The 13381-nt window shown below is 30.9% G+C and overlaps 1 protein-coding gene across 4 annotated transcripts in view; it reads left to right on the top strand.

Annotated features, from left to right (window-relative positions):
* Window positions 1-13381, top strand: part of LOC107455153 (protein trachealess) — a 337778-nt gene that overhangs the window by 309511 nt on the left and 14886 nt on the right. For all 4 annotated transcript variants that reach the window (XM_043046105.2, XM_071180991.1, XM_071180990.1 and 1 more), the window contains 2 exons: window positions 3712-3791; window positions 10724-10813. In XM_043046105.2, coding sequence (XP_042902039.1) covers window positions 3712-3791; window positions 10724-10813 — 170 coding nt within the window. The remainder of the gene's footprint in view (window positions 1-3711; window positions 3792-10723; window positions 10814-13381) is intronic.

Below are 13381 nucleotides of genomic sequence, written 5' to 3'. Positions count from 1 at the left end.
GTGGTTGTGCTTGGCTTATTACTACGCTGAATCAATTATTGGATCAGATTAAATTGTACATCGGCAAACTGGTAATCACACAAATTTTATAAAAAAATTAGGTGACATTACCATATGGGTGATAATGAAACCTTGATAAAATGCCTTATGAAAAAAAAGCTTATCTTTTCATCTCAATTTCATTTTTCCTTTTCTTTTTTATTTCTTTTTCATTTTTGGTGCCTTTCTGGAAATTGTGTTACGCGCCAACGATGCCAAAGATCTTCTTCTCAAACGCCAAAGACGCTTCGGAGTGTGGGCAGAATTTTAAAGTTTTCTTCCTGGCCTCTCTCTTTCCCTTCCCCCCCCCACCCTCTTTTCTTAGCTTTAGATTTTATTTTCTTAACTTTTGGAAAATTCCTTTTTACACCATTCACCCCCTGCAGCCCCCCCCNGCCCCCCCCCCCCACTAACAGCCCCCTTAAAGAAAACTCCTGAGGAAGTCAGTTATTGGATATCGATAGTTATGTTGATTTTTGAAGGAAGAAAGATATTCCCCAGACGATCGGAGGATGGTTCAGTCCCCCTAACCCTCCCCCCAACGCTTTTTCCCCCATATACGTTAAATGGAGAAAATAAATAAAGAAAAAAAGTTGTTAAATTTCGTTGGATCGGTGAAAAGTGCGTTTATTTTTTATAGAGCGGTGTTTAAAATCTCGAAAGCACTCTTCTTTATTTTCGTCTTCGGTGAAATGAAATGAAATGAAAAAGAAAAATGGTTCTTCAATATAAAAAGAAAAGGTTCCAGACGTTTTCCATTCATCAGAATTTAGAGATTTTGTCAGTTTTGAAATTTTTGTGGTTGAGGTGACAATATCCTTAAATATCACACATTAAAGCAGAATTAGTGTAAAAATTGCTCAATTTTTTTTTAAAGTTATTATTTTAAAATTCTAATGCGCGATAAGCAGGGTGCTTTGTACTAACCACCTTTAATGTATGCATTTAGAATCCAATAGAAGAGATTTCAGAAGTTTTCCATTCATCAGAATTTAAAGATGTTGTCAGTTTTGAAATTTTTGTGGTTTAGGTGACAATATCCTTAAATATCACACACTAACGCAGAATTAGGGTAAAATTGTTAATTTTTTTTTCAAAGTTATTATTTTAAAATTCTAATGCACGATAAGCAGGGTGTTTTGTACTAACCACTTTTAATGTATATTTAGAATCCAATAGAAAAGATTTCAGAAGTTTTCCATTCATCAGAATTTAGAGATATTGTCAGTTTTGAAATTATTGTGGTTTAGGTGACAATATCCTTAAATATCGCACACTAACGCAGAATTAGTGTAAAATTGTTCAATTTTTTTTAAAGTTATTATTTTAAAATTCTAATGCATGATAAGCAGGGTGTTTTGTACTAACCACCTTTAATGCATGCATTTAGAATCCATGCAATATTAAAACAAATTAAAGTATACGCATTGAGGATTACGAATAAACACATAAGCTATGAAATAAATGCTATCGAAATCTGTTGAATCACTTCTCGTGAAAACGGAATTGACTACACCAAAACCAGTTTGATTGTCTTCTGAAATTTTAAGACTATTCAAGAAAATCACCTTTTGACTTTTCTCTGTTTTCTATGGCAACAGGTTTTGCTTTCCTCAATTCCGTCTTCCTTTTTAGAGATTAGGCAGATTGCAATAGCGTTTTTGTATTATCTTCACTTAAATATTATTTTGTTTTGACTAGCAATTTTAAAATGTGTATTAAGGATGGTCATTGCGGAACACCATATATAGTCAGAGATAAATAATCCTTTAAAAAAATGAGGCATTGAGTCCCAATTTCATTAATACGCGTAATTAAGCTTTCAAGTAAGTAATTACATAAGGAATCGAAATTCAAATCAAAAATCAGCGAAACTCTGAATTAGAGTAAGAGATCAAGAATGTGTGAAACTAAAATTAAGAAGCAGTTATAGATTAAATTAGAGTTACAAATGAAGGATGTCGTGGAATTAATACAAAATCATTAATATAAAATCATGAAGTTAAAGTTATAAATGTTTCATTGTGTAATCTTTTTGCTAAATTTCAAACTTGTAATCAGTTCGAACCCTGATTCTAATTTGTAATTATTTTACAGTGATAAGCCATACTCATTGCAAATACTTCCAGATTGGTACTTGACAGGTTTCTGGAATTGTCATTAGATATTTACAATAACATACATGAAAATTGTCGCATTTTTTTACTGAAAATGCTGTTTAGAAGTTTGAAGTGTTTTGGAACATTCAAATTTATTGCCCTCTTTATAAAGTTCACTATTGTACCATATTATCATACTTTTTTAATTTATTTACCATTACTGTCATGGTGGTGTTCTTAGATGTAGTTTTTCCTTCAAAAACAATATTTATATTTTTTAAAAATAGAAATACTTTTCAACGATTTCAAGTCGTACATATGACTAATTCAATTAATTGTCCTCCAATTTTCTAAACTATTACAGAATTTGGCTAATGTTGGACCCTAATATCGTTAAAATTTGTTGCACCTTTAATATAATACATAGTTGGACCATATTATCGTACTTCATTATTTTGATTGCACGATATAGTTCAGTTTAAACTTGGATCAGTTCACTTAGAAGTTGGTTTAAGGTTGCACTATTTATGTAACATATTTTGGTACCACATATTATGGTTCAAGCAACATATTATGCAAGTTATCGATATTATGGTTCAACTTTGTACCGAATTTTTTTAATGCAAGTGGAGTTTGGGGGAAGGCTTTTTTTTTCGAAAAAAAATTAGTGTTGAATGTAATGCTGTAAATAAGTTTCAGATCGTTAGTCATTAATGCATTGAAAAATTAATAGAATGTTTATAAAAGTGGCACTGGAATTTTTTTTATATACATTTAGCACGTATAAAAAAAAATTCCAGTGTTTTAAATTTCCAATAAAAATTCCAGTTAATTTTTTAATGCATTAATGACTAATGATCTAAAACTTATTGATGGCATTACATTCAAAACTATTTTTTTAAAAAAAAAAAAACTACATTGGTGTAAGAAATTAAGAGAATTTGCAGATTTGGTCGATTATCTCTAGAACTACTGGGCCGATTTTATTGAAATTTGATATGTACATGCATTAATACAATAGAAAACAAATAACCATTCAACAATTGTAATACACACGCATGATCGTGCGTAACACTCGTTGGAGTCGGAAGATATGAAATTGCCACAGGGTAATTCAAGCCAATTGCCACAGGAAATGATAAACTGCCTTATTTCAAGTATAAAATCACGCTGCAAAGCCTGTATATCTGTAAGAGGGGACCTATTAACCCATTTTTTTATGTATTTTGCAACCGCTGTTTCATACCTTCCAACTCCAACGAGTGTTACACATTTTCATGCGTGTGTATTACAATTGTTGAATGGCTATTCGTTTTGTATTGTATCAATGTATATTCATATCAAATTTCATTAAAATCGGTTAAGTAGTTCTAGAGATAATCGACTGAAGTCTGCAAATTCTCCTAATTTTTGATACCAGAGTATTATGGCTTCAATACATTTAGTACTCGATAAAAAAAATTTTTTTAACCTGTATATAAAATACTGAGAGTATCTAAAATTTGTTTTATTTATCTAATAGTTTTTCTTGGTAAATTTTAAGTGATTTAAAGTGTATTTTTTTTTCTCATAGGCAGTTCACTCCGTTCCAGATCGGGATCTTCTATTGCAATGGACTTATTCGAGCAGCACCAAGGAACACATATCTTACAGGTACTGATTCGTTCTACCTTTGCTGATAACTGAATAAATTTTCTAGAAATTGAACTTAGTATTGAGTTACTTAATTAGTAATTAGTATTGAGTTACTTAAATAAACTATAAGAAATAAACTCAGCAACTGTCACAGTGATGTGTGACGTTTTTTTTCTAATTGTTTTAATTTAATCCCTTTTTAGTTTAATGTTGGTTGTTTGATGTCACAGTGTTGTGTGACAAATTTTTTTATGTCCGGAATTTAATTTTAATTTAATTTTAATTCAATCTTTCATTGTTTATAAATTTTGCACTTTTCCTTTTTATTTCTCTTCATTTTTTTCTCTGTGAAGAGAATTGAAAATGTCTCGTTTTACTCTTAAGTTAGCAACACATTTTGTGTTTTTTTTCTCCTTTTCACCTTTTACAATTCAAGGTCGTCTGACCCCACTGTCATTCAAGGACGAATTCGTTTCCCTCACATTCTATTTACGTCACCACTTAAATTCTTTTCCCTTCACTTTCAAGTAACCTCCAAATTTTTGCACGTAGTGATTCTTCCGNAATGTATGCATTTAGAATCCAATAGAAGAGATTTCAGAAGTTTTCCATTCATCAGAATTTAAAGATGTTGTCAGTTTTGAAATTTTTGTGGTTTAGGTGACAATATCCTTAAATATCACACACTAACGCTGAATTAGTGTAAAATTGTTCAATTTTTTTTCTTTAAAGTTATTATTTTAAAATTCTAATGCACGATAAGCAGGGTGTTTTGTACTAACCACCTTTAATGTATGCATTTAGAATCCAATAGAAAAGATTTCAGAAGTTTTCCATTCATCAGAATTTAGAGATTTTGTCAGTTTTTAAATTTTTGTGGTTGAGGTGACAATATCCTTAAATATCACACACTAACCCAGAATTAGTGTACAAATTGTTCAATTCTTTTTTAAAGTTATTACTTTAAAATTCTAATACATGATAAGTAGGGTGTTTTGTACTAACCGCCTTTAATGTATGCAAAATCCATGCAAAATTAAAACAAACTAAAGTGTACACATCGAGGATTACGAATAAACACATAAGCTATGAAATAAATGCTATCGAAATCTGTAGAATCACTTCTGGTAAAAACGGAATTGACAACACCAAAATCAGTTTGATTGTCTTCTGAAATTTTAAGACTATCCAAAAAATCACCTTTTGATTTTTCTATGTTTTCTGCAGCAAGCAGGTTTTGCTTTCCTTAATTCCGTCTTCCTTATCAGAGATTAGGCAGATTGCAATAGCGTTTTTGTATTATCTTCATTTAAATATTATTTTGTTTTGACTAGTAATTTAAAAATGTGTATTAAGGATGGTCATTGCGGAACACCGTATATAGTCGACGATAAATAGATTTAAAAAAAAATGGGGCATTGAGTCCCAACTTTATTAATACGCGCAATTAAGCTTTCAAGTAAGTAATTACATAAGGAATAGAAATTCAAATCAGCGAAACTCTGAATTAGAGTAAGAGATCAAGAATGTATGAAACTGAAATTAAAAAGCAGTGATAGATTAAATTAGAGTTACAAATGAAGGATGCCATGGAATTAATATAAAATCATTAATATAAAATCATAAAGTTGAAATTATAAATGTTTCATTATGTATCCTTCTTGTTTAACTTCTAACTTGTAATCAGTTTGAGCTGTGATTCTAATTTGTAATTATTTTACAGTGATAAGCCATACTTCCAGATTGGTACTTGACAGGTTTCTGGAATTGTCATTGGATATATACTATAATAACATATATGAAAATTGTGTCATTTTTCACTGAAAATGCTCTTTAGAAGTTTGACGTGTTTTGGACCATTCAAATTTATTGCAACCCTTATAAAGTGCACTATTGTACCATATTATCGTTTTTTTTTTAATTTCGTTGACCATTACTGTCATGGTGGTGTTCTTAGATGCAGTTTTTCCTTCAAAAATAATTTTTTTTTTTTTAAAAAAATAGAAATACTTTTCAACGATCTTAAGTCCTACATATGGCTAATTCAATTAATCGTCCTCCAATTTTCTAAGCTATTACAGAATTTGGCTAATGTTGGACCCTAATATCGTTAAATTTTGTTTCACCTTTAATATAATGCATAGTTGGACCACGTTATCGTACTTCATTATTTTGATTGCAGGATATAAATCAATTTAAACTTGGATCAGTTTACTTAGAAGTTTGTTTAAGGATGCACTATTTATGAACATATTTTGATACCACATATTATGGTTTGTATTTCATGTACTTTTCTGTTTTTCTTGATTTTAAGAAACGTTTACCCGTATGCCCTAAATTGGGGCAGGTCGGGGTAAATATTTCATATTATGGTGCAAGCAACATATTATGCAAGCTATCGATATTATGGTTAAACTTGGTACCGAATTTTTTAAAGCAAGTAGAGTTCGAGGGAAAGGTTTTTTTTTTTTTAAAAAAATTAGTGTTGAATGTAATGCTATAAATAAGTATTCGATGACTAGTCATTAATGCATTAAAAAATTAATAGAATGTTTATTAAAGTGGCACTGGAATTTTTTCATATACATTTAGCATGCATATGAAAAAATTCCAGCGTCACTTTTATAAACATTCTATTAATTTCTTAATGCATTAATGACTAGTCATCGAATACTTATTTATAGCATTACATTCAACACTAATTTTTTTTAAAAAAAAAACGACACTGGTGTAAGAAATTAAGAGAATTTGCAGATTTGGTTGATTATCTCTAGAACTACTGGACCGATTTTATTGAAATTCGATACATTGGTACACTACAAAACAAACAACTATTCAACTATTGTAATACGCACGCATGATAGTGCGTAACACTCGTTGAAGTCGGAAGATATGAAATTGCCACAGGAAATGATACACTGCCTTATTTTAAGTATAAAATCAAACTGTAAAGCCTGTATATCTGTAAGAGGGGACCATTCCTCCTATTAACCCATTTTTTATTTATTTATTTTGCAACCACAGTTTCATACCTTCCGACTCCAACGAGTGTTACGCATTTTCATGCGTGTGTATTAAAATTGTTGAATGGCTATTTGTTTTGTATTGTATCAATGTATATACATATCAAGTTTCATTAAAATCGGTTAAGTAGTTCTAAAGATAATCGACCCAGTCTGCAAATTCTCCTAATTTTTGACACCAGAGTATGATGGCTTCAATACATTTAGTACTCGATAAAAAATTTTTTTTAACCTGTATATAAAATACTGAGAGTATCTAAAATTTGTTTTATTTATCTAATGGTTTTTCTTGATAAATTTTAAGTGATTTAAAGTGTATTTTTTTTTCTCATAGGCAGTTCACTCCGTTCCAGATCGGGATCTTCTATTGCAANATTAAACTAAAAAGGGATTAAATTAAAACAATTAGAAAAAAAACGTCACACATCACTGTGACAGCAACTTAATGCATAACAAAATTAAAACTGAAAAAAAGAATTCTAAAAATTTATCAAACAGCAGCGGTCGCCATAGCAACGCCTGTAGTGACGACGCATGCGCACTGTTTACTATTACTCTTGAACACAGTTGAATAAAAAATACATATTTTTGTGAGAAAAAAATATTTTTGTGGAAATAGAAATTATTTTGGCAAAAATTTCTTAATGGAATACACTAAGTTTTAGCAATCACACTTTTTATTCCGAATTTTTTTTTTAATATCCACGTATATTTTTTTTGACAGCTTCTTTATCGTTTTTCATATTAATTTCGATATATTTAATACGTTGCAGCGATATGAGAATTTCGAATTTGAGCTATCGCATTTTGATGCGATCAATCTTCTATTCAGTACTCCCCGAGGCATAATTTGTTATGCGAACATGGAGGACTTTGTGACCCGACAGATTTAACGTGCACCAGTCACTATCTGCTACGCGAGGAGTCTTCGGTCGGCTGGTTTCGAATTCCCGTTCCCACAAACGTGAGTCCAACGTCCTGCCAACTAGGCTACCCCACCCCGATATTTCCATTATATTCTTTATTTGAAAAAGAGTTAAACTAAAGAAGGAAAAAAAATCATACATTCAGTTTTTTATATTTTTATGATTTTAGCATCAATTTCCATTCTCTATAATTAATGCATTTTTTAACATGTTTGAATAAGTCATAAATTAGGGTTGCGATTTAAACAGTGCTTGTCATCAGGGCTAAACCTGAAATTATAATATTTACTGAAAAATTAGCTTTAATCGATTTTAGGTAAGTAAGCGAGACCGAAATATCAATTCAGCAATCGATGAAAATTAACATAACTTTTCAAAAAGCCCAAGATATCTGCATCTAATACCATTCACATCATTCTTAAAATACATATCACATTCGTACAACACACGTACACCGCAGCGCAAAAATATTTATTCAATTACATCGTGCAGTAAGCTCTCGGCAAGTAGAAACAGAAATGAGTTTAGCAATTCGAAGTTCGTAACTGTATCCGAATCAAAGATGGTAAAAGGGAAAGGATGTATAAAGGATATTCAATCCATTTGCACCAGTAACTGTAATCGTATAACGGCACCCCATTAAAAAACACCCATACCCTCTCCCAGCCCGAATTTCAGTGCATCGCCGAGGAAGAAGTATCCTCTAAACTTTTTATTTCAATTATGCTCCTTTTCTTAAAATTATCATAACGAAGTTTTGCGGTATACCCTCACCGCCATTTTCCAAAGACCAGACTTGAAAGCGATCCGGTCTGGAGCGTATGATCCTGTTTTCACTGTACCCTTCACTGTTTTACATTCCCCACCCCGTTAAAGACCAATTTAAAAGTCGCTAACTGAGTTTGCATTTTGAAAAGCCAAAAGGAATTTGAAATTAGTTCCATAGCTCGAGGCACTGTTCTGATAAAAGTACCTTTTCCGTAATGTTATTATCCAAAACAACCCTCCCTTCTGGAAATTTTCAAAGAATTTTGATAATTTCTATTCCGAATTAAGAAAAACGCTGGTAGTGTCTCGAAATTCGAATATCTTTGGTTCTACCCGTCTTTGCATTAAATTCAATTTTCTTCGAATTTAAACGCGATTTTGACCTTTTCTTTTTTTTTTACGAATGGTATGATACGTGAGAGAAAGAAAAAAATAAGGATTTCTAAGAAACATAATTAACATATAGATTTTATTTTCAGCTATTTGAATTAAGGAGTCACACAAAGTTTTTAGCTGGGTTCTCTCATAGAAAAATAACAGTAATTTTCTTTTAATTTAAAAACGGATTTATGTTTCTAAATTAGTTTGAACTTATGAATAAGTACAGGTCATGAACTAAGCCAGCAATATTTGTTTCTGACACGCTGAAATAAAGTGATAGTGATGTTTAACTTTAAATAACCAGCATGCAACTATTTAGAGAGCCCGTAGAAATCATAAGGGTAACTGCAGTTGGCAATATATTGACTCAAATAAAGCATCTTTTTCTCGTAAAAAAGCTAAATTTAGTTCATTATGACTCGCAGAAGGAAGAATTTAAATATATAACTATTTGCTGGTAAACATTTCTTAAAAGGTAATGATAAAAAGCACCGGGACGATAAAAGTGCTCGTGCTTTATTGTAGATCGAAATTAGCTGCAGGTGGCGTAGAGCAGAACTCTATACCTATTGCAGCACTTCACATGCTTTCACCATTAGCGTGTGAAGAGTCATAGGAGTAGGAAGTACGTTAGTTTATGTCTTGATCTTCAAATAGATTAAAAACTTTTAAGTTAGGAAACTGTATGGAACTGAAAACCACATTAAACATAGTTTAAAAAGAAAGCGCAGTGGAAATTTTTAAAAAAAATGACAGTTAAATATGAAAAAATATTAAAAAAAGGGAAAAACATTGTAGTACATTCCTATATAACTAAGGATAGAGAAAGAGGGAGAGTTAAAGACTTATAACCGGTCTTCTCGACAAGATGGCGAATTCATGCGTTGCGATCGCGAATACCTTACTGTTCAGTATTTACCCAAAAAGCTTACGGCAGGAAAAAAAACGGAAAACGTATGAAAGGAGGATCATAAATTCATCTCCAGGATTTAAATCTGTACTAATTCATCTCGCTAGACATTGAGGATGTTTTAAAAAATAAGGATAAAATTTGTCAGAATACCGTCGCGAAATAATAGTAGCTGAGAAGAAAGCTATCATAGCCCAAAATTAACATTAATGTAGACTTTATGTACTGTAAAGTTTATTTTAGCTCCTTCAGGACCGTGATCACATTTATCATCATCATAGTTGGCCAGACAGCCCAATGTGAGCCAATGCCTTCCTCTGAAGATTTCTCCATGACGACTTCTGATTCACCTTTGATCTCCAATTCTTCCTTTGATCACATTTACATGATCACGAAATTCTCTCTTCACAGTCCATAATATAACATATGAATATGAGACGAGCTTTTCTGACCCTAGCTGCCCAAGATCACATGATCAATACGGTTCTCTCGTATTACATATCGTATTAGCACCTATACGTACTCTTTAGTACGAATAAACTCAGAGTTGGTGGCCTTGGGGGAAGTGCTTTTTTCTCCATCCGCCAGTCCTGAAGGGGTAAAAGTAAATAAGTACTGTAGAAACTATGTAAGTAGTTAAATAAAAAGAAATTTCATTCAGTATCTTAATTGAATAATAAGTACTAGTTTTATTGTGAACCATGTATATGAGCAACAAGAAGCAAACTAATTTGCATTAAAATTCTTAGTAGCAAAATCTTGCTCTCAGTTTGCAATATATATATATTGCAAACTGAGAACAAGATTTTGATACTAAGCATTCTAATGCAATTTAGCTACGCTGCATTAAAAAAAAAAAAGACTTATTTTGTACAAACTCAGTGAGATAATATTTCATAATGCTCCATTTATTATGATTAATTATGTTGTTTTCATTTTCAGTCACTAGATGGCTTTGCTTTCGCCCTCAGTGCAGATGGAAGGTTTTTATACATATCAGAAACAGTTTCTATTTACTTAGGCCTTTCTCAGGTAAAGTCTTCTTTCGGTTACGTTGTGCATGTTTTATTTCAATGTATAAGGTGTCCCGCAATAACCACCCTATTTATATATATATATTTAAAATACTTATAAAAAATGAAATTAAAAAATTTATTTGTTAGAAGACAGCAAATAAATGTAACGAAACAATTAATGCAAAACACAATCGAAACTACCACTGATGAGGAAGATGAAATTGAAAGCACAAAAACATGTTTGATTGCCTAGAGAAACTCAGAGAAATTGAAAAGGTTATTAATGGAAACGCAATCTGGCTTCCAAGTTTCAATCAGACAGGTTTTAATGTTTTTACCGTCTTCAATTACTATTTGTCAATCATCTACTTTGGTTTTGCGTTTTGTTCGATGAAAAAATTTAATTACCTTCCCTACTAAAATTTTTATTAGATTCATTTTCTATAAGGACACTAAAAATACGTATAAAAGGTTGTGAATACTGAACACCCTACAGATATTTAATTTTTCTGCCTAATTAAATCGTTTTTGTCACAAAACTCTCCGCAGATTCACAGCACAATAACCGCCTTTAATAATTGACAGCAGAGTTTTTATGATTTTACTGTACTTTTTAGTATGCATTTTGTCACCAAAATGTTTATGCATTCATAAAGAATTTAGTCAAAATAGATAACGGACAAAAAATACATCCTTAATATATTTCACCCGAATTGTGAAATCGAATTTTCCGAACCTGTAAAACCGTTTCTCCTTTACGTTAGAGTTATCTCTCAAATGCTAACTTACAGGAAGAGATGTGTATACTTTTGATATCTCAAAGTTGAAGGGGCGCTAAAAAAATTTCAAGATTGCGAGTTTTTGAGATAACATGCTCAGAACTAAATAGTTTCTGAAAAAAAGAGAAATATATTCTAAAATATTACTCTAATAAGTTGAGTCATGAAACATAAGAATAAGAGCTATTTAATATGTCTGCAATGATAGTTGACTATAAGTCTAAATACAACAATGATAATTTTACTTTTTAAAAGCAAGACAAAAAAAATTAATTAAATGTATAATGCTAAGGGGAAAAATATTTTTTTGACGTAACAAGGTTTTCGATATATCGTAGTTCAGGATATCGAGAGTGTACTGTAGGTACTTTTTAAAATGTGGAAATAATAAAGTTAACAGCAGCTAGTTTGAAATTATATTAATATTTATGTTGCATGTACTAAATATTTCTTGCTTATGCAATATACTATTCCATTTGAATAAAATTAATACTGTAATAGTTTTTTTTATCGAATTTTAGGACATCAGATTATCTTAAACAATAAGGAAAAATAACGGAGTTGCTTACGTTACATAGCTTTGACAAATATATTTCACGCGTAAGGATTACAGAAGCATTACAGAAAGCTTTACAGAAAGCTTTCAATAAAAATGAAAGCATTACAGAAAGCTTTCAATAAAAATGAAAGAAAAGACTTGAAATATTAATTTAAAATGGATAAAACGGATAATGGATTAATTTGAAATGGATAAAAGTATTTACCTTATTCTATTTTCTGTAAAAATAATAGCAATTTCACGCGTTACCTTATTGGACATGCATCAAAACACATAATTGCTTTATCTAAAACTTTTAGCACATTACTAATGTTGCTATTTGTTAAGAATATTATCAACTAACAGTCTTATTTGAACTTTATTTGTATTTCTAAACATCTAAACGCAATTTAATTTTTTTCTGGTCTGTGTTTATTGGCACAGTTAACATCATGAATGTCCAAGTAGGAAAAAAAAATTTTTTTTTCAAGATATTTATAGAAAACTTTTGTGATAATGCATTTGGACTCCTGCCTCAAGACATTAGGTTGTTGTCATTGCCACTTGCCAATACTAGCAAGCTTGCTATTGCAAGCAAAGTTTAAGGCAGAGGGTGCGTTTCTTGTTTTTCAGTGGCGCCATCTATGGCCAAAAATACGACTTCAACCACACACACGTCAAAGCCCATTTTACAGAGTAAATTGTCATTTATAATGCATCCACAGATTGTAATTCTGACTTGAAAGACAGAATTATAAATTTAGTGAAAAAGAATTCGATGTGAATTAAATTTAAAAGAGATTAAAGTTTAGATACGTCATTTTGATATCAGTGCTTAAAGTGTAGATGTATTATGAAATATTTTGCAATTCCCTTTAAATGAAATTAATAATTTTGCTTTTGTATAATTAAATTTTCTTCAAGTTAAGAATAATTGAATAAATGATTCAATTTTATAAAAAATAAAAGCCCTTTAACGGAAATAAATAACTTGACATATGTAGTTCTAAAACTCTGCAAAATCAAAAAGAAAAATATTTTAATTACAAAATATTCACAATAAAATGTGCATGTAGGGGAGAGTGGGGTCAATTGTAACAGGGTACGATTGTAACAGAGCAAAAATATTGAGTGTCGGATTCTAGATTTGGTTCCTAGGTGGCGCACAAGGTGCATTTAATAAATCTACATGTATACCCCTGCTGGTAACCATTTTTATGTACTTTTGAAAGAGTTATGTCACAAAAGATATTTTCACGCTACGTAA

This window comes from Parasteatoda tepidariorum, chromosome 5 (assembly GCF_043381705.1).
Source record: "Parasteatoda tepidariorum isolate YZ-2023 chromosome 5, CAS_Ptep_4.0, whole genome shotgun sequence".
Taxonomy (NCBI): domain Eukaryota; kingdom Metazoa; phylum Arthropoda; class Arachnida; order Araneae; family Theridiidae; genus Parasteatoda; species Parasteatoda tepidariorum.
This window is presented reverse-complemented; position numbering and strand designations above follow the sequence as displayed.